At 51.0% G+C, this 20740-nt stretch overlaps 7 protein-coding genes across 7 annotated transcripts; 5 read left to right on the top strand and 2 right to left on the bottom strand.

Annotated features, from left to right (window-relative positions):
- Positions 1-18: 18 nt before the first annotated feature.
- On the bottom strand, positions 19-2183 carry BDZ99DRAFT_539230 (uncharacterized protein). Its single transcript, XM_033726667.1, has one exon. It carries the CDS (start codon positions 1834-1836, stop codon positions 457-459), a length of 1380 nt encoding a protein of 459 aa, XP_033572899.1. The 5' UTR covers positions 1837-2183; the 3' UTR covers positions 19-456.
- Positions 2184-4693: 2510 nt separating this feature from the next.
- Positions 4694-6603, top strand: BDZ99DRAFT_100378 (uncharacterized protein). The gene is made up of 6 exons (XM_033712311.1): positions 4694-5047; positions 5103-5180; positions 5232-5274; positions 5327-5403; positions 5459-5518; positions 5781-6603. Exons 1-6 carry the CDS (start codon positions 4846-4848, stop codon positions 6503-6505), a joined length of 1185 nt encoding a protein of 394 aa, XP_033572898.1. The 5' UTR covers positions 4694-4845; the 3' UTR covers positions 6506-6603.
- A 269-nt stretch (positions 6604-6872) lies between these two features.
- Positions 6873-7564, bottom strand: BDZ99DRAFT_449612 (vacuolar ATPase assembly integral membrane protein VMA21). The gene is made up of 3 exons (XM_033718127.1): positions 7397-7564; positions 7257-7348; positions 6873-7202 (listed from the first exon to the last, which is right to left on the bottom strand). The coding sequence occupies exons 1-3, from the start codon at positions 7495-7497 to the stop codon at positions 7069-7071; spliced, it is 327 nt and encodes a 108-aa protein (XP_033572897.1). The 5' UTR covers positions 7498-7564; the 3' UTR covers positions 6873-7068.
- Positions 7565-9603: 2039 nt separating this feature from the next.
- BDZ99DRAFT_466237 (uncharacterized protein) lies at positions 9604-11877 on the top strand. The gene has a single exon (XM_033720729.1). The coding sequence runs from the start codon at positions 9719-9721 to the stop codon at positions 11477-11479; it is 1761 nt and encodes a 586-aa protein (XP_033572896.1). The 5' UTR covers positions 9604-9718; the 3' UTR covers positions 11480-11877.
- Positions 11878-12823: 946 nt separating this feature from the next.
- BDZ99DRAFT_100345 (uncharacterized protein) lies at positions 12824-14332 on the top strand. The gene is made up of 2 exons (XM_033712310.1): positions 12824-13029; positions 13093-14332. The coding sequence occupies exons 1-2, from the start codon at positions 13026-13028 to the stop codon at positions 14169-14171; spliced, it is 1083 nt and encodes a 360-aa protein (XP_033572895.1). The 5' UTR covers positions 12824-13025; the 3' UTR covers positions 14172-14332.
- Positions 14333-15609: 1277 nt separating this feature from the next.
- On the top strand, positions 15610-16001 carry BDZ99DRAFT_466235 (uncharacterized protein; the record flags this gene model as incomplete). Its single annotated transcript, XM_033720728.1, is given in 2 exon segments — positions 15610-15687; positions 15701-16001. A coding segment is annotated over 1 exon segment (196 nt), but the record flags the coding sequence as incomplete, so codon positions are not given.
- Positions 16002-19298: 3297 nt separating this feature from the next.
- Positions 19299-20516, top strand: BDZ99DRAFT_501483 (uncharacterized protein; the record flags this gene model as incomplete). The annotated part of the gene is made up of 3 exons (XM_033723817.1): positions 19299-19468; positions 19767-20091; positions 20149-20516. The coding sequence occupies 3 exons, from the start codon at positions 19299-19301 to the stop codon at positions 20365-20367; spliced, it is 714 nt and encodes a 237-aa protein (XP_033572893.1). The 3' UTR covers positions 20368-20516.
- Positions 20517-20740: the final 224 nt, after the last annotated feature.

Here is a 20740-nt window from a genome sequence, read left to right as displayed (position 1 = left end):
GCGTGACAGGATTTTGTGATGGAGGAACAACGGAAAGAAAGACCACCAAAAAAAAGAAACTACAAAATGAGGTTTAGTAAGAGCAATAATGATGCGGTAAACGCTAAATTGAATCGGGGAAAGTCGATCGGTCAAAGAAACTCAGGGTCATGACGTGTAGGTGTCATCGATGTGAGGGGTCAAAGCTTCGACCAATCACATCGAACCACTATTTGGTCTTCCCCTTTGAGAACGGATGGTATGGCGACGTGTATATGTGGGTTTATTGCTACAAATGTGCTGTAGATCTTCCCTGCTGTAGGTAATTAATGACTTGCGCTGCATTACAAGCACCTGTCGAGAAACTTCAGAGCGCCATGAAGAAATCCGCCGAGCCGATGTCGATGTATTTGGCCATTTTCGTGAAAGTTGTTCTTCTTGGTACGCGACTCCGGTTCATCGGCATATTTTGGTAAACTACGCACGTCCATATCGATACTGGTGATGGTGCTTGATTCTCTCTGTAACAGACATGGCAATATGGCAACCTTCCGTGAGACAGCGATCGGTAAATTTGATTCCGGCCGCCTGAAAAGCGTTGTATACATTGGGAGTGAAGTTGCCATGGTCAAGGATGGTCACGCTTTTGAGATTTGGAAAGCCCGAAGGCTTTGTGAGTTGGATGATTCGAGAAGGAACCAGCTCGCCAAACGTTCCATGAACTGTCAAGTGTACCAGTGACTGGGGGAGACTGTCAATTAGAGCTGGAGGGTGGCCGGCGCCGCTGTATTTAAAGATAAGGGGTGTCGGGGCAAAAATCGTTCGCAACCGTTGAAACTCGCGGAAATCAATCAACATCCTAGTCTCCGCTAGTTTCCCGTGGTCTGCATAAGAGAGGTGGAAGCTTTCCAGCGAATGCTTTTGCACTTGAAGGCTATCCACAAGAGCGTCTATGCAGACCTTCGGGGGAAACATCGGTGTCTTGACAGTAATAGATCGAAGGGCCATGAAGCTACTGATAATACTTTTCGGGAGAATGTAACCATACAAGGAGAGACCTCGATTGGGCGAAAGGCATAGATGTTCGATTGGTGATACCATCTCAGGGAAAGAGTCAGACGGCCCATTAACTTCGGGCCTATCATCGCTGGCGTGCCATCCTTCGATTTCTAGGGTGCGGAGCGAATTGACGTGCAGTAGCGAGTACAAAGTGGAACTTCGCAGCCCCCGAGGGGTCGTAAGAGAAAGTTTGCGAAGGAATGGAAGACGTTCGGGGTGCTCCTGAAAGAACCGCAGCGGGTGGTAAACAGTTAGACTGCCTGTCTGCATTGTAGATGGTGGTAATTTTAGTGCTGTGAGGCGTGGAAGTCGGAACAATATTGCTGTGACCCATGATTGCAGCGGGCTATTGCCCAGCGCGGCACCCAAGACAAGCTCAACGTCTGATATGGCAGATCTCAGAAGACTTTGATCATGTGCTGATAGATCAATCAGATCGATCAGATGATCCACCTCTTGCTCTAATTCCACCAAGTCGACATGTACACTTCTGACGCTTGCCGCTAATGCAGGGGTGCTGAGAAGTAATACTGATTGCCTGAGACTCTTGAGACTCCCAGGACGGAGTTTTATGTTCTGATAGCGAAATGTGTCCGTCAAGCGGGATATTCGCTTCGATGTCAGACGTAAGCTGATGAAAGCAGGTTGCTCGACGATAGGGGTCCAAGACTGATCAAACGTTTCGAAAATATGCGCCAGAATTTTCAATATTAATTCTTCGGGCATATTAGCAAGCTGATCTTGTGAGCTGCCCTCCACCGGCGCGACCATGACTGCTACGGGGACTTTATGCGTCATCCACCCGAGAAAAACCGAACGCAACTCGAGTAGAAGATTGTGAGAACGCGATATGCGAAGGTTAGTAAGTTGAGGACGATGTATAGGGAGAGTAAGAAGTTCCGGCTGTGGTGCGCAAAGACAGCTGAGAGCTGAGACCGTTGGACCAATGGACTTCGTATTTCGGGACGGGGAAACCTTTCACTGCCGTATCCACTGCAGGATAGGTAGACCTCAGGAGAGTGAGACAATTGAGAGACTGAAATGATGGAGGAGACGCTGTCTGTGAGCAGGTATATTCCCATGTCGCTATTGCGTGGTTCACTGACTGGAATATATTTTAGGATGTCTTGGCGTCACGTGATGACTGACATGCATGAGTTGAATACAACGTTTTGTATATAAATTTACTTATTGACCTGTTTTAGAAGCACAACGCTACACTTTAGATATTATATTGCTCTAGGCGCTATGTGGCTTATCGTGATTCGGTTATTCGCTCCACCCCATTCCACCAAGGTCTATATCAACCCTAATCTTAGAAGGCCTTGATTGTTGGCTTCTTTTTTTGGGCTACTGAGGCCTTTTGCTCTGGTGCAAGCTCTATGCTGGCACTTAGTAACGGACACACGTACATAGTAGCGGATGCGCTCGTCCAGAAGGCCGTATGACTGGGAATAATCTGAACGGTTGTAAAAGGAGCTATAGCGGCAATAGTAATTACTAGATGGAGCGGGTGGGAACTTGAAGACTGAATTGGGATACTCCTGACAGAGCGAAAAGGTGGAGTTTTACGGCTTCAGTAGCGTGAAGATCGAGTTGCTGGTTGTCGTTTGTACCACCACGGTGCGGTTCGAGCGTGCGTACTTTACCAATAAGAACGGAGTCGTAGATCGTGCTTCCAGGTTTTTCGTCTTGTTCTGCGGTGACAACATCCGGCGGTTCTTCGTAGTCGTATCGGTAGCTCCAAAATTAGGTCCGATCCTTCTTGAATCCTGCTGTGATGAAGTTGGGAAATCTAGCAGTCGGTGACATCCTGACTTCTGCCGTGATAAATCTCAAGTTTTGTTCTAGGCAATTGACCTTTGAATACACCAAGCTTGCCGTATATGTACGGGGATAAAATCACGTTGAGGTTGAAATTTGGGAGCGGCATTGAAGCGAGGTAGATAGAGAAAATGCTTGCGTGAAAAAGCGTTTTAGATGAGCTAAGGTGACAACGTGAGAAATTTTACATGGCAATTATACTTTAGACAGATGCATTGAGAACATTCGACAATGGTATGTGAGCCTAGAAGAGTACTCATACTAGCGGCAATATTTTCCCGCCGTAGTTCCCAAACCTGGTACCCTATCATGACGGCCGTTTCGTTAAGCTCAGGCTAATCCCTACCAAGGCTTAGCAACGCCCTGAACGCCCCATTTGCCGTTGTGGAGCTGTAAGCGCTATGTATAGCCGCAGCTTCTCAACTCTGGCTGTTTCTGCCTAGTTTCCGAACACAATTCTGTGGGACCTAGCAGAGTTTTCTCTCTTGGGCACATCGTGTTTTTGTGATTGGCCGGAATGTGTTGATTTTGGTCTAAGATTTTCCAAAGTGCCGGCCAAATAGGTCCCATCGATAACGCAGACTTTGAGATGTCCGGGCAGTGTGGTTATTGATGAAAGGTGAGGCACAAAAACGTGGCAGTGGAGATGCGAAGCGCATGGCTTGGTGGTACAGCGGTTACAGCCATTTATACCTGATACACACGACGCATGGCAGATACATACCGTGCCACAAGGCTGATTGTAATTAATCTCCAGCAAATTGAAAGCCGTTGAGCAATCGCCTTGGAAGAGTTCCTCGGTGGTGAGATATCGGGTGCGAGCGTATCCGATCCGGTTCGTTTCGTACTGAATCTGTCATGAATACCGTCTGAGTCGGAGTCACGTCCGCAAGCAGTCGTTGGATCGCCGTGCGTCAACCAACTCTGCACGCTCACGACGCGATAGTGGCACAGCAGGCGTCAGTGTCTCTCAGTGACACGCCCAAGAGCAAGACTGAGTGGGCGTTTGCGAAGAGCCTTTCGGATGCAAGGCGGTGAACGGTGAGAGACATTGAAACAATGCTCACCATACCTTTGTAGCCCCACGGATCAAAAAGAACCGGCTAGGAGCGAATCAACGCACGACTTTACAGCACTCCAAAAAACCTGACCGCGCAACGGCGCAACACGGGCGCACCCCAGTCTTAAACAGTCCCTCCCCGCTCTTGAACGATGCATAGACTAGCTACAAAGGTAGATGCACGTCCGCCTCGGGGCTCGAAATCCTGCTTTTCACGCGAGACGCGGTCCTGGGAGGCAGCGCGAGCCGTGGGCGCATCAATTGATATTCGGGCGAAATAGTGGGCAGCGGCATCCTGGCGCGCAACTCTGAGACCCTTGATGCCTGACGAGCGCACCCTGATCGTCAGCGCCTTTCCGCGCCATCCGACGCACCTGGGAGCTTTGTGTGTTTTGGCGTGATGCAGTTTGCGAGCGTGGCCGGTGAAGTCGCTGCTTCCGGTGTTGATGCGAGCGAGCGCTGGCTACACCAGCTTGCCCGCCTCCCCATCCACTCTGCTCCATCCTCGCAAGCTCTAGACTCGTCTAGGTGTACGTCGTCGGCCTCACTAGGGCCAGCATATCCGCGAATCTGCCACCGAGTGACGCTATCCTGTATCCACCACCTCTGCGCCCCAACAACTCTCCACACCAGCCTCCCGCAGCCACGCACTCGTTGTTCCTCTCTGGCTTCCTCACGATCGCTGGGCTAACTGTCTCGTCTCTCCAGCTGCATCTGCATTACTGCTTCATTTCTTCTTATCTTTCACCAACAAGCGCCCGGACCGCACCGATCGTTACCCGCACATCATTGCAACCTAGCTCACCACTGCCGTCATCTCCACCGCCTTCGCCGAACCTGAAGCTCAGGCCGTCAGTCGCGCTGTGAAGCCTCACACCGTCCCTTCGTTTGTCCTTGGTTCTGCCGTAGCCCGACTGCAAATCATGTCCGCCATGGAGCGCCCCCAGCAGAGGCAGCGGTCCGCCACGACCTTTAGCTTCAAGAGTGACAAGAGCCATAGCTCCAAGAACCAAGAAAAACACCAAAAGGAATCTCTGCGCGAGTCCCACGAGGAGAAACGCAAAAGCCACCTCAATTCCAAGTCGAAGGCCGACCCGAACGCTGCCATGACCGAGAACCAGCCCAGTAAGCTCTCGAGCAGCAACTCCAGACGTCTGATCCGTTGCTAACGCTGTCCCAGTTGCTGCGGCGCTCGAGAAACCTACCCTTCAGTCCCTCCGATCCTTCCAACACACCGATGTCCACGGAAACCCGATCGGTACGCCTCTCAATGCCCACAACAGTGCTGTTTGCTGACTTCCGCTTGCAGCTGAGCCCGATCTATCCAATCCCACACGACCGCGCTGGGAAAGGTACGATATGCCACAATTGCACGCCTTGAGATCACGCTGACAGCATATACAGACCGCTAGACACTATCAAAAGTTTCGAAGCCGCCATTGACAATGAATACAAGCGGAGGAGGTCGGTGTTGCGTGCAGGTGGGTCACAACTCCGTCTACATGCTCCTGCAGCTCGATGCTGACGAATTTATAGAGTCTTCACCCGAAGTCAACAACGGATACCAGAGCCGTAGGAACAGCTATCATGGTGGAGGTACGTTTTTCACATTCATTACACACATTTCAACTTCAAGATTCGCATTACCTTACCACGGTGTTCACTACCGCATTCACAATTGAGTCTGCATTCCCTATCTTTTTATCGCGATATCCCGCGCGCGGCTGGAGGGGCGCCGATGGCGCATGGCGTGGTGCGCCCACCAGACCGCGCGGCCTCCAGGCCTGTGCATATACCCGTTCCGAATTCCTTGGCATGTCGATCATTTGCTCCACCTACTGATCATGTCTACTTATAGGTTACGATAATAGTCGCTATTCACAAGCTGGTGGACAAGTCGGTGGACAAGTCGGTGGTTACTATGGCAGCCGTGCTGCTGCAGCTGCCCGAGAAAGCACCTACGCCGACAGCCAGTATGGACCCATGGGCGGTGCTCCTCCTCGCTCCCGATACAGCCAGCGCCTTCAATCTGACCCTCGCCTTCAATCTGACCCTGCATTGAACCGATATCCCCCCGCTCAGGGCCAGGGCGTGTACCCAAACCCCACTCCGGGATACCAGCAGTCGAGGGACACAGTCCAAACGGAGCGATCGAACGGCAGCCATAGTGATCCTTGGGCCAACTCGACCGACCCTAGCAGCGAGAACAGCTCCATCGAGCGGGCACTTCCTGTTCAAAAGCCTGTCCAAAACATTCCCGATGGAGCGGAGTATGGGTTCAATGGTTTCGGAGGAGCCCCGCAGTTCCAAGGACCCATCCTAGAGGAGTATGGAAATGGCAATAATGCGACTTACGCCCCGCGGAACGGCGGACCTCCCCCGGCAAATGGCACGCACTTACAGCCAACTGCAGCCAACATCCCTCCGCCAGTCCCCGCAAAGACCACAGGCACCATCAAGCTTGGAGGCAACTACTCCGAGCAACCACCTCAGGTCGACGCTGGAGCTCGACCGAACACGCTCCAACGCCAGAACACCGATAAAAGAAAGAGCTGGTTTAAGAGGAGGTTTAGCAAGGATTGATTACTGCGTGTATTTGTACGCTTGCACCGAGGTGGCATCACAGATGCATTTTCGAGCGTTGTCGATGCAGCAAATCGTTGCATAGTAATGGATGTTGAATGTTTTATAGAACAAGAGCTACGGACATCTGCGCTTTGCATTACCTGGAATCAATTGGATGAAACCAGGACTTCGAAGGAGCAGAGTTTATGTGGCTCAGGAGCAGCTGTTTGGAGACCTCGCGCCTTCAACATCTGGTCGGGCGGGGCTTCCGTTGAGAAATTGGCCCCCTTTTCTTACACGCACAGATATGTAGTGGATGACACTGGTCAGGATAGTTATGCGGTTCATCATGAGGCGTTCTGGCATTTCCATCGGGCGGTTCCTCGAATCAATCAAAGTCTCTGTTCATTCGCGGCGGTCTTCAGCTGCAGAGAATGATCTTAATACATAATGTTGGGACGTGCAAACCATATTGTCTGAATTAAGCTGGCGTGAAACAAGCAGCTTGTTCCGATGTTCCTATGAGATGAACTACGATTGCCTATCGCCGGAACGCCATATACAGTCCCTAAGCACCACCCCTACAATGCCTTCTTCTGCTTCTCCTCTTCTGCTAACCTCTCGGACTGGTCCTCCCGCATAGCTACAACCACGTAGCCCACTAACACGACGTTGGCGATGATGGCCGCTAATGCACCTGCGAAAGTGGAGTTCCCTGACACCGTTCATTAGTCTTTGCACGTGATTCATTCACTCTTTCACGACCTACCCTTGAAAACCGTATTCACTGTGAGAAAATATGTCCCGATTGGCATCGTGATCATAGCAAAGGTGAAGCCTAATAGTTTCCAGATGACGGCCCTATAGGATTATCAGAAGTGGCATCTCTAGGAGGATATATGGACTAACGCGGGCACGGCAGGCGCAATGTTGGATGGCTGGGAGCTGTCCTTGTCATCGTCGGTATCGAGATAAGTCTTCTCGTCCGAAATGAGCCTCCGCGAAGTCATTTTGGGCTGTTCTTGATGCTTGTGATGGCTTGAGGTCGCCAGCAGGCCGCGAACGTGGAAGAGAGACTGATGCCAAGACAGGAAGTGGTTTAACGTGCACGGGCGCCCTTCACGCGCTCATTCTATGGGCTCTGACGCGCCGCTTTTTCAACCCCGAATTCTACATTGCACTCTCCACACCTCCTCACTAACCACCTCGCTCCTCCGCTTCTCTTTGTTGGCCGACGCCGTCCTTGTCCGTCCCCCAACACACATGCCTGCCGCGTCTTTGTGCGCATTGTGAGCAGCAGAGTTCCTTTGGTTCGCGCAAGCAGAGTTCTCTTTCTCCCTCGTTCGCTTTGTTCGCGATATTTGTCCGCCGCCCAGCTACGCGCACCGCGAGGTCGTAACAGCGGCCATGGACCCCGATCCTATCATTGACAGCTCGCCGATGCGCCTTGTCGACCCCGGGCGACGGCCACCCGCCACATACAACTCGGACGACGATAGCGGCGACGAGTTATTCGACGGCCCCTTCACCGAGGCGACAATGCCCATCTCTTCGAGCTATTTTCACAACCGCAAACCAAACCCACCCACACAATCTACCTTCATCACACAACCTACGCAACCCCTCACCACGCCCAAAAAGAACCCTCAGTCCGTTGTGCAGGTCGCGGCGTCTTCGCCACCCCTAGTCGTCTCCTCCCCGTCTCCGTCCAAAATGCTCCCGCGCCCGAATGTCATGGCAATGGCGCCTCCGGGCACATACCTCCACGCTCCCTTCAGCTATAAACCGCCGTCTCACATTCCCATCGACTCTGACGACCCGCCCGTTGAAGACTCTTCCGACGACGAAGTCACCACAATGCGGGGCGATATCAAGGCCTCTACGTTTCGGAGCGCAAAAGGGCCGTCCTCTTCCTCTCGGGTGGAGGAGACGCCGCAAAAAAGGGCGATTGACTTCTCGAGTTACAGCTACGGAGGACCTCAAAAGCGGAAGGCCGACGACATGGCGAGCGCTTATGTTGCTCCAGATAGGAAGAAAATCAAACCTCAGGTCCCCTCCCGTCAGACTGGTCCGTCGAGGGCACAACCTGTACAATCCGACATGGAGCTGGATGACATTCCGGATCTACAGGTCCGAAAGAAAGTCGAGCGACTGAAGCTGACCTTTCCGACGTTTAGCATCATGGAGTTGCAGAGCGCTCTTGCTCTGAAGAAGGGTCAATGTGACGACGCTATGGACTACATCTTGGCAAAGGAGGACGCGATTCTTTTGTCGGAGGATGAGCTCACCAAGACACCCAAGGACGCGAAACTTCTGCCGAAAGGAACAGCGCAGAGGAAGCTAACTCAGCCCATCCAAAGTATCCAGCAAAAGTGGTCGAATCTCAGCCAGAAGGTTCCTGAGGCGACAACCGCCCAAAGGAAACCTACCCAACCTATCCAGAGCATCCAACAGAAGTGGTCGAACCTGGAGCCCGAGGCGGCTGCTCAGCCAAAGAAGCGACGACTCATTCAGGGCCGACGCAATCGGACTCCGTCTCCAGAAGCGAAGGGGAAGCCTCGAAAGCTCCCACTAGGAAAGTCAGTGCTCCAAGCGGAAGCACAGAGACAACGAAAGAAGGCCGTTGTCATCGATTCAGATGAAGAGGAAGAGGCTGCGATATCCGAGATATCAGACGATACTGCTAGTGAGGATGAGGGTATCAGCGTTGCCAACAATATCGACCTCGTGGAATTCTTCAACAAGTGTTCCGTTCAGGAAATGGTGGATCTCTCGGACCAAAAGCCCGAAATTGTTGAATACGTTCTCTCTAAGCGGCCATTCCGCAGCCTTAGGCAGGTCGAAGAGGTCACCATGATGTCGGAGCCCTCAGTGACTGCCAAGGGGAGAACTAGAAAACCTCAGGCAAAGAAAGTCGGAGAGAGCGTGCTGAATTTCGCCCAACAAATGTGGGATGGATACAGTGCAGTTGACGACTTGGTCGTGAAATGCGGAGCCCTAGGACGGCCGATCAAACAGGCGATGCAAAAATGGGGTTTCGATATCTTTGGCGCCGCTGCGCAGGGAGAACTCACACTAACAAGCCTGGACGACATCAAAAGTGAGGCAAGCTCGGCCCGGGATTCTGGAATTGGTACTCCACGAAGCCCGATCACCATCGACGACGGCGAGGAAGATGTTGTAACCCAGCGCGATCGTTCAAAGTCGAAGTTTCTGAAAAAGCCAGCCATCATGTCCGCAGATATCGAACTCAAGGACTATCAATTAGTTGGACTCAACTGGCTGAACCTTCTCTGGGACCACGGGATGAGCTGCATCCTAGCAGATGACATGGGACTGGGAAAGACCTGCCAGGTGATCGCATTCCTGTCTCATCTCAAAGAAAAGGGTGTGAAAGGCCCTCATCTCATCATTGTCCCGGGAGCGGTACTGGAGAACTGGCTGCGAGAGTTCGAGAAGTTCTCTCCGAAACTGGTAGTGGAACCGTACTATGGGCTTCAGAAGGCACGAGAGGAGCAGCAGTACTCGATTCTGGATTCGATTGACAACATCGATGTCATTGTCACCACATATGACCTCTGCTGGAAGGCTTCAGACAACAAATTTCTGCGCAAATGTCAACCGAGAGTTTGCGTCTTCGACGAGGGACATACGTTGCGATCCCCAGGGTCGAAGAAATATGCTGGCCTGATGAAGATACCGGCTGAGTTCCGCGTGCTCTTGACCGGCACGCCTCTCCAGAACAATCTCCAGGAGCTGGCGGCAATCCTCGCTTTCATCATGCCGGACCTTTTCCACGCGAAACACGAGGAGCTGAACTTCGTCTTCAAGCACAAGGCCAAGACTACCGACAAGGAGCATTCAGCCCTTCTCTCGAAAGCGCGTATCGATCGCGCACGGTCTATGATAACGCCATTCTTACTCCGACGAAAGAAGGAGCAGACACTCAAGCACCTACCGAAGAAGACCAACCGTGTTGAGTATTGCGACCTTGTGCCGGAGCAGAAGAAGATCTACGATCGACTTCTCGCGAAGCAACGTAAGGTGCTATCCGATCGGGCAGCTGGCATCGAGAACAAAGACAGTGCCAACACGATGATGCGTCTTCGACAAGCCGCTATTCATCCCTTCCTCTTTCGCGAGATCTACGACGACAATATGATCAAGAAGGTCCATAAAACTTGTATGAGGGGCAGATGGCGTACGTCGGACTCGGAGATCGTCATGGAAGAACTTCACCAGTACAGCGACTACGACTTCCATGACTTCATTCGGAAGAACTCCAATGAGCTTAGCAAGTACGCTTTGACGAACGATGAATGGATGAACAGTGGCAAAGTCGCCAAACTCGGCGAGCTTCTTACCAAGTACAAGGAGAACGGCGATCGCGCCTTGGTCTTCTCCCAGTTCACGACTGTGATGGATATCCTGCAGCTCGTCCTCGACACCCTGAACATTGCGTATATGCGCATTGATGGCAACACACCTATCCCGGAACGCCAGACCCTCCTCGATATCTTCACCACGGACACCACCATCCCGGTGTTTCTCCTCTCCACCAAGTCGGGAGGAACTGGCATCAACCTAACGGCTGCCAACAAGATCATCATCTTTGACAGCAGTTTCAACCCTCAGGAGGATGTCCAGGCAGAAAACCGCGCCCATCGCGTTGGTCAGACTCGGGAGGTCGAGGTCGTGCGACTTGTCACAAAGGGTACGATTGAGGAGCAAATTCACGCGCTTGGCAAGAGCAAACTCGCACTCGATGCGATGGTCTCAAATGGCGAAAAGGGAGAGAATTCAGAGAAAGATATTGAAAAGAGGGGCCTGGATACGGTCGCGGAGATGCTGGCGAAGGAGCTGGCAAAGAAGGAAGGGAGCGAGGATTGTACTATCAAAAACGAGGAGGTCAAGGAGGAAGAAGACGTCGACATCAAGGACCAGTATTTGGATGGCCTCAAGAAGCATGGCTTGGATCTGAGCGCTGCTTGAGTTCGGCGTATTGCATCGCATCACAGCGTCATTTCGCGTCGCGAATCGTACAGTCATGGTATATCGAATGCTCTCTCGCCGAAACGCATTCTTCGTCTTTGTTGAGTTCTTGGTTTCATCAAGTGCTTGGTTAGACGTTACCGCAACCGCACTGCATTGCAGCGAGTATCAGCGAAGGGATCAGCTTGGGCCCAGTTGGCATACTAGCTTTTGCATCATCATAGAGTTGGTGTTGGAGTGCTATCTTGCGAACTGGCTCTGTCTTTGGGAGCTGAGCTGCATGCATGGTATAGATCTGAGTTCTTCTTATCCCGGCCACGGCTTTCTTGGTGGTCTGGGAGTGAGCATGAGGATATGTATAGTTAGATATCGGTTGAATTGAGATTACTATATCAAACTATTTGCTGTGCTTGTTGTACTTTTCGTTATCGTCCTACGTTCTTTAGCTTTCAATTTTTAAATAGTCAAGCTTGCTTTAGATGAGTTCGAAGGGGTGGAAGTTTGCGCCAAGTTTGACGTGCTTGTCCACTCTTGGCTACGAGGCTGATAGATCGCAGGTATCGAGGTCACCTGACTTGCGTTTTGTCGTTCGACTGGGGGCTGTGCAACGGCGGAATATCTCGCGAGCAACTCCCCGCTAGGCTCCAACACCACAACAAGCAACTCTTCAGAGCGACTAGTCTTGCTCGGAATTCATCTTGGCCTTTTCCAAAAAAGAACGTAAACGCGGATTCGCTGACTGTCGTCATATTTGGCAGCCACCATCCATAGTCAGTAACATGCTATCGCCGCATCCGGAGGTCTCACATCACCTAGCCTCATCCATGTCCAGCCAACAGCTCCCCCCATACGAATACCGGTCACTTCAAAGTCCCCATTGGATTCGATTAATCCATCTACATCCTGCGACGGATGATGATGAGCCACTCAGGTGTGACATTGTCCACCTTGACAAACCTCAGATCCCAAAATCTACCAATTGCGTTCTTAACTCTTACGATGCCATTTCGTACGTTTGGGGGAGCGAACCCAAGTACACTCATCAACTCATTTGCGATGGTGACTTAGTTCTTAATATCACGCCTAACGTTGACGCCCTCCTACGCCGTTTCCGGAAAATTCTAAGCCCAGGGAACATCTAGGTTGATGCGGTCTTAATAAACTACCCTATCGCAGCCGCGCCGAGGCCCGAACGGATGAATCCAACAGACACCAACTACTTATTGCCGCCGAGCCCGAGCGAGGCGAGAATGGACCAACAGACATCAACTATCTGTCGCAGCCGATGCTTGAACCAGGCGGATGAGGATGAATTAAGAACTCAGGTTCAATTGATGGGTGAAATATATAGCTGTGCGTCAAAAGTATGCGTCTGGCTTGGCCACCAGGGCCAGAACGTCGCAAAAGTCTTCGCGTTCTTTCGGACTCTTGCATTGGGCGACAGCTATAATAAATCTTCCATTGAAAACGTTTTGTTGGAGATTTTCGATTCAACATTGATGAAACCGATTGATGTTTGGCTCCAAAATCCATGGTTCACTAGAAGATGGGTGAGTAGACCTTGATTTCTGTCTCATCCAACGCTGATACAGCGACCGTCTATGTTCCTCAAGAGCTCGCTCTTAGCCGCGGTGCCATGTTTTACCACGGACTTGAGAAGATATCTTGGAGAGAGCTCAGAGTCGCATTAGAGTCCCCTAGAACAAGTGTCGCGCTAGAAAGCGATCCACTCAATACCATTCTTGCCGTCCACAAGAATAACAAGAAGATCTTGAACCTCCTGAGGGAGTTTCATGCAGCGGAGTGCTCGGACCCCAGGGACAAACTTTTTGCGATCTACGGACTTGCAACTGATTTGGATTTCAATAACGAGCTGCCCGATACAATCGCTGATTCGGACGATGTGACACTATACTTTAATCCGCGAACCATTAATGTCAGTGAAGAGGAGCGGTCCTTCGATGGTAAAGAGCCCTTAATTCACGCTTTAGTGGACTATAACGATACAACCGAGAATTGTTTCACTCGATTCACCATCTCATGCTTAAAGATCGGCCTCTTACCTGAAATTCTAGAGCATGTCAAATCATTTGGAAGCCTCCACGATCGGGGACAGCACATTACTTTCATGGGCTCCAGACTGGTCACAGTCAAGACAACAGCTAGGCATCTTAAAGAACGAGCCACTGACCTTTCGATATTACAATGCAGTGATTTCAATCTCGCTGCTCCAGCAACAGACTCTTCGGATCTCAATCACCCCTCCCCCCCCACCAATCTTGAGAGTTTACTTCAGATATGGGAGGTTGTTCATGTTCAGCCGAGTTCAGAAGATCTTCGGAACATCGGCTTTGGTTGGCTCTCCATTGAAAGTAGTAAACGAGACTCTAAATTGACAGACAATTGGTTGCGTTTGATGCCCGGGCTTATTAAAGAGGCAATCAACAACCTAGAAGGACTTGAAAAGCGACGCAGTAGCCTCGAAGAAGATTCCTTAGATGGTGGTTCCCATCAAGAGGGAAATTCATTCTGTTTCCGCTATTGGGAGGACGTTGCAAAGGATCGGACATTGAGCGTCATGTCGATGGTGAGGAAAATGGAACTCCAAGCTCATCCAAGAGGCGCTTGTGCCAGTTTTAGAAACGCTGCGAGAGCGATGTTCTGTATTTGTCGCTTAGTCGAACTTTTATGATGATACCCTATCTATCGGCATCGGGCCATTCGACACTCAACCTCACGACCTCCTATTGTCTATATCTGTTCACTTCGGCCGGGGTGCGCTTTTTTGACAAATACCACGGCCTTCGTGTATAGGGGAGCATGGTACCGCAGACTCACTTACAGTTGAGCGGCATAGATTCAAAGATTTTACATTACTCTCGGGATTTGATATCAATCCGGATTCTGGATTCCCAAGCAAGTCGAAGACCATCCGAACCTCGTGCAAAGCCTCGCGCTACTTCGACTTCTGAAGAGATCATGGAACGGTGAAGGCAGCTGCAGGAAGGGAGATACTAGCCCAACATGGTTCGGGATTCGAAGTGGTCAGACTTCAAAAGAGGGAAGGTTCCCAGTGATGCGAAGGAAGGTAACATACTTGCGCCTCCTGGCCCACGAAACGTGTATGATTTTGGATGAGTAGGTAGCATTCTTTTGCCCATATGGTGTTTATGATCGGCGCAAAACTCCCGAGCCATCATTCGTCGTCGGTGTCGTGGAATGAGACTATTTCCACGAATTCGTGTAAGCTATTCCACGTCCGGACTGGTATCTGCTTAATATCCTCTCCCAACCAACATAAGATGGCTACCGACATTGTTTTTGATTGCCTAACGTGCACTCGACCTCCTGCTCCTCAAGTAAATCTTTGCAAAGAAATTTTATACACTCCCTCAGCCCCCCCGCACGCACTTCCAACGTAACTCTTCCTCTAACTCGCCACTACATCGAACCCGTAAAGTTTCGCACGCTTCCCAATCCCTCACGTGAAGGTCCGCGCTGTGCGGGTTCCGCGGAACCACTAAAAAATCGCATGATCATCCCCTTCAACTGGATATATAATCTCTCACCTCTCACATTTCGAGAGATTTCTCAAGGGAGACATTCTTCGATAATGTTCGTTCAAATGTCGAGATGTTGGGTGCGATGGCGTGGACTGAGGAGTAGTAAACGTTGCGCCACATGCTCGTCATGGTGATTGGGGATCGAGACCTTTACGACTATGGTCGATGGTGTTTCATCAATACGGTATGACCAGCAATCTGATGGAGCGTGCGACTGAGTCTCCGGTTGAGCGATTAACTCTGTAGAACTACGCTGCTTGAGGGGGGCTGTTGGATTATGACAATCACCCACAGCAATCAATGCTAGTAGCAAAGGACAAGCCTAATTATAACCCCCCCTTTGTGGAATTCTTAGCGTTCGGGTGATACTTGGGCACGTAATATATAGAACACGTGATGTATAGGTTTATATATACGTGAAATATAGATCTAGTTTAATTAGAGGCCGTACAGGCCTTACCTATATATATGGGGACTGATAATCGCACACCCCCTTATTCCTCCACGCACAAGCCCCCCCCCCCATAGTTACTTCACCACCTTCTAATTGGCCCGGAGCACTGCTCCGGAGCCTCCGATTCGCTCGCTTAAGTCGCTCACTAATTCCAAATGCTCTCTCCAAATGCGGCGTGTACACAAGCAATTGCGTCCTCATCCTCATCCTCCTCCTCCACCTTAACAGTTCACTCACCATAGCCCTCCAGCCGCCACGGCTGGCGTACTACCCTACAGCAGAGGAAGCGCATATTGCTCTACAAGTGCACGCATCAGCGCAGGGCTACGGCCTAGCAAAATACTGTAGTAAACCAGACAGAGTAGACATACGAGCATACATACCTCCAAGACGCATGCTGACAGCTCCGCCGCCAGCACCGCCTATTTCTGTAGTCCCTCGTCCAGCTCCTGTTGCTTGGAATGCCTATTAGTTGACAGCTACACCGGTTGATCTTTCTTGTATTAATCCAGCCCTTCTTAGGCCTATAGCTGTATCTACGGCAGCACCTACGGCAGCACCTATAGCAGTACCTACGGCAGCACCTACGGCAGTACCTACAGCAGCGCATATAGCAGCGCATATAGCAGCGCCTACAGCTGCGCCTACAGCTGCACCTGCAGCTGCGCCTGGCGGTCGGCCGCGTGGTGGGCCGGCTGGTGTACCGGGTAAGGTGGTATTTCAGAGGGTAGTTTGTAGTCAGGCTAGTCCTTAGCCTATGCCTTAGCCTTATCCTTATGCTTAGGGGCTTAGGTTTGGGTAGGTTGTGCTTTTGCTTGCGGTTTCTGCTTATGATATTGAGGTTTATGTTTATTTTGGTTAGGGTTAGGTGTAGGTGTCGGTGGTAGTGGTCCAGGGTTGGTGTTAATGCGCCGTAGTCGTGTTAGGGTTTGGGTTTTTTGGCTTTCTTGTAGTTCTCGTCGTCTCTTCTCTTCTAGAATTGTATTCTATTCTTTTCTTTTGCTTTGGCTTAGGTTGTCTGGTCTTTAGGTTGGTATCTAATTGTGTTTTTTTGGTTTTGCGAATCGGTATATCTATGTAGGTGTGCGTTTGCTCGTTTTTAGGCTGTGGTACGGCCTCGGTTGTAGCATCGTTTGTCGGTTGTTGTGAGCGTGAATGCCGTGAGCTTCGTGCGCGTTGCTTGGCTCGATTGTGAGGGTGGTTGTGGGCCTGGCGTGGAGTGGGTGTGCTTGTAGTTATGCTGGTGTGTGCGTGTATGTGTTTGGGTGTGTGCGTTTGTCTGTCTCTTTCGTTTTTTGTGTTCTCGTTTTTCTGTTCTTGTATGTTCTTGTTTTTAGGCTGTGGTTTGGTTTTAGGTATTGCATCTTGTTCGGCTTTATGTATCGGTTTCTGTGTAGTTAGGCGTCTTCGTTACTGTCCGGATGTTTCTCTGGTTTGCTCCGTGTCATTTTGAGGGTGTTGCAGCTCGGGGAGGGGTGGTGGTGTGCGCTTTTTTGTCTCCTCGTCTATTCGTTTTTTTTTTTAGGTACGTTCTCTGGTCGTTACGTTTGCCGCGCTTTCTTCTTGGCGCTTTATTCTCTTCTCATTGGCTCGGTTTTCTCTTCGTTTCCTCCGGGTATTCACCTTTACGTCTCTCTACACGTGATGCTATATACGAGGCCGTACGTGATGCTATACGCGAGGTCGTACGTGATGCTATACGCGAGGCCGTACGTGATGCTATACACGAGGCCGTACGTGATACTATACGCGAGGCCGTACGTGATGCTACACACGAGGCCGTACGTGAGCTCGTACGTGAGGCTATACATGAGCTCGTACGTGAGCTTGTACGTGAGCTCGTACGTAAGGCTATACATGAGCTCGTACGTGAGCTCGTACATAAGGCTATACAAATTGGCATTATGTGATTGCTTGTGTTGTACATGGCCGCATTTGGAGAGAGCATTCGGAATTAGTGAGCGAGTTAAGCGAGCGAATCGGAGGCTACGGAACAGTGTTCCGAGCCAATTAGAAGGTGGTAAAGCGCCAAGAGGGGGGGGTGTACGTGTAGCGATTAGGGGGTGTACGTGTAGTGAAAAGGGGGTGTACGAGTAGCGCTCCCCGGCAGATATATGTTATATAAGGAATTGTAGTAAAAAGGATAATACAATACTTATTGCAGTACTTAATAAATTGCCTTATAAAATAGCTTGTATGGCCATCCAATATTAAGAGCCGATTTTTGCCAAGCTATCGCTTCCTGGAAAACAATTTAAAGTGCTTTGCCCACCGGAAAAGTAGCTTATTATTAATGTATATAGTATTGTTCACGCCTACTAAGTAGTTGCCTGGTAGTTCCTTTGTAGTATTAGTAAGCTATTGCTTTTAAATAGTTTGCCTGCCAAAAGGATAAGCGGCGGCAGCACCTCTCCATCGCCAGAGATATATTTACTAACTGTGGCTGATTCGCAGTTAGTATCCTTTGCAGCGGTAATTTAAATACTCTTAGATATTATAATAACCTTCTTCTTTTTACCTATACCTAGGCGCACGCCTGTCTTATTATAGTTGCACTGGTCTCTTAGTTATATACTATACAGGCCCACAGTATTATTATAGTCCTTATACTAACGCAACAGCACTTTCAGGTCCTCCGCTGCCTGCCTTTTAAGGTCCTTAGGATTCTTAGTGTATAAGTTAAATTCCGGGTGCTGCAGGGGGAAGCAGCGTGTCCAATGCTTGCCGCAGAGGGGGGGTCGCCTGTGCCGGTATGGCGGCCGGCCAAAATTAAATTGCACTCCCACTCTAATTTTAATGTAGTAGCACGCGTTCCTAATTAATTACGTCGTCTTAGCTAGATTAGAAGGCCCTCTTCCTTATAAGGATACAGTAATAGGTTGTATAGAATGCGTTCATTCCGTGGTGGAAGGCCTCAGGCACGATTTGTAACGCGTGAGTACTTGGCGCCATAATGGGCAGCAGCTTTTTGTAGGGAGGGGAATGTATTGTTGTGGAAGGCTGTCAATACATCCTGCACGCACATTTCTTCTTGTTTGTAGGTCAAATCCATGATGTTGATGGAGCAATCACGGTGTCAAATAATCTATGTACAACTGACGCGTTGAGGTGGCCGGTGCACTGAGATGGCGGCCACCTAACTAGTTGGGTGGAAGTGGGGCAAATTTCGAGGAACGAGAAACTTGCACTACGCGAAAGCCACGGGTAAGGGCTAAGCGAATTTGTCGTGGCCACGCCAAATTCGCTTAGCCCTTGGACGTTAAAATTGACTTGGATATTCCTTAATCCGTCGCTTTACGCTATCGATAAGGATGCAACCAATAGCAGAAAGTATTGAGTGATGACAAATGCAACGAAGTTCGTCTGTTGTGTACAACTCAGTACGGTTTAGTCCGAGCGTTGCGCCACAACGAGCAGGCCGTGCAGGCTTCGCCTAACGTATTGAGGAATACTATTCAGCATGTTTCTATAAAACAATTGTTTCTAGTCCATTACTCAGCCAGTGCGATCCGAATCCGAATAGATATCTGCCGTAGCTTCCGTGTCTCCTGATTTCGCCCGCATGTTTAATGCTATTCTTGGAGTTCTTCCAATCCGATCAATTTGATGGTTGGATTGCGTTCTCGCAAGAATATCTCTTACTACTCACAGCTTCCTTCAGAATCACAAACCAGAGTACCCACCTAGATTATGCACGAGGTTCTACAAATGCTACGACCTTAACGGCCTTGCACAGACAACACCACAGTAGACCAGGTTCGGGCCGATTCGGAGTCCAGGCATTCGCCGGGACGCAGCCGGCATGATCCTGTCCCGTCGTGGTCGTGTACAGGTGTCGCCGCTCGCAGTCTGGCCGCCGCGCGTGCGTAGTCTACATGGCCGACGGGACGGACCGCTAGGAACTGCCGGTACCACTATCAATTGTGGATGCTGGTGTTTCGAGGGCATCGTGGCCCAAACAATCAAACCCACGTGCGTAGAACTGATACCAGACCATGGTGCTGAATATTGGGATTTTTTTCGAGAGCAAGTGGGGTCGGCGGGCGGCGCGCGATTACTGGCGGCCGTTGATTTTTAATTTTTTTGCGTCGCGCGATATGCATATGCACGATTTGAGGCGTGCAGACTGGTTTGCCGATGCAGTGTGGTGTTGGTTGCGAGCATGAGGGGCTCTCGCTCGGAGGACGAGGGGTGGCATGGTGTGAGAGATACGGACTTGATGCAACGGAAGTGCGATTCTGCAACCGGATTGCGATTCTGTAGTTCCAAGGACAGCAGAGCAACGTGCTGTCTGTCTCGGAGTATTTTCAGAGCGTCGACGCGGTCCTAATGTAGCAGCGACACGCCGCGGCCCATTGGGCTTGGGCGAGGTTCAGACTTCAACACGTCGCTTGGCGCCCAACGCTGGAAATATCGCGGGCGGCAGCGATTCCCATTTGATTAAGGCCTCGTCGCAAACCCACTTCCGCACCATGCAGCGCGAGCAGTCGAGCAATGGCATCTCCGAGCGCTGCTGCAGGCGCCTGGCAAGGCAGAAGGTCCTCCGACAGAAAGCAGCACGGATGTTGGATGGGGGCTCCATACAGGGCCTCCAGGTTCGCGCAACGCCCCAGCCACATTGACGTGTCCATTGCCCATGACGCAGCGCGCAGCCAGCAGCCGCTTCGAGGCCAGCGCAGCAGCGTGTCGCAGGCAGGGCTGAGGGTGTTCGCGCAGAAAGTGAAGCGGACTCACCTCCTGCCGCTGCTGCCATTGGCCGCGGATGGGGGAGACACAGCGAGCATTACAGTGATACTGTATCGTCTCGCCGCGCATCCCGGCAGCTGCCCTCGACGAGAGACTCGGGCCATGCGAGACTGTGCGCTGCGTAGACTAGCGGACGCACGTCGCCCGGATTGAAGCGTGCGACGAGGTCTTGAAGCGTGCGTGGGAGGGGGGCAGATCGGGAGTGAGGGCCCCGAGGAGCACGGAGGGGAGAGAGGGTGACTTGGGAGAGGCCTGGGCAGGAAAGAGGGGCTCGACTAGGTGCATTTGCCGTAGGGAGGATTTGCTGCTGGGTGAGTCCGCTGTTGGCGGTTGTCGAGGGGGATGAATGGGGGCTGGTGGCGGTGAGGGCCGCAAAGCAAAACAGTCCAAACGCACACGGATTATTTTCAGGAGCTGCCTGCTGCTGTCTTCTTCCCAAACACCATTCTCGTCGCACTGAACATTCGCATTCGCAAACGCTGTGTTGTCTTCTTGTCG

Source organism: Mytilinidion resinicola (genome assembly GCF_010093595.1).
Source record: "Mytilinidion resinicola strain CBS 304.34 unplaced genomic scaffold BDZ99scaffold_17, whole genome shotgun sequence".
NCBI classification, from domain to species: domain Eukaryota; kingdom Fungi; phylum Ascomycota; class Dothideomycetes; order Mytilinidiales; family Mytilinidiaceae; genus Mytilinidion; species Mytilinidion resinicola.
This window is presented reverse-complemented; position numbering and strand designations above follow the sequence as displayed.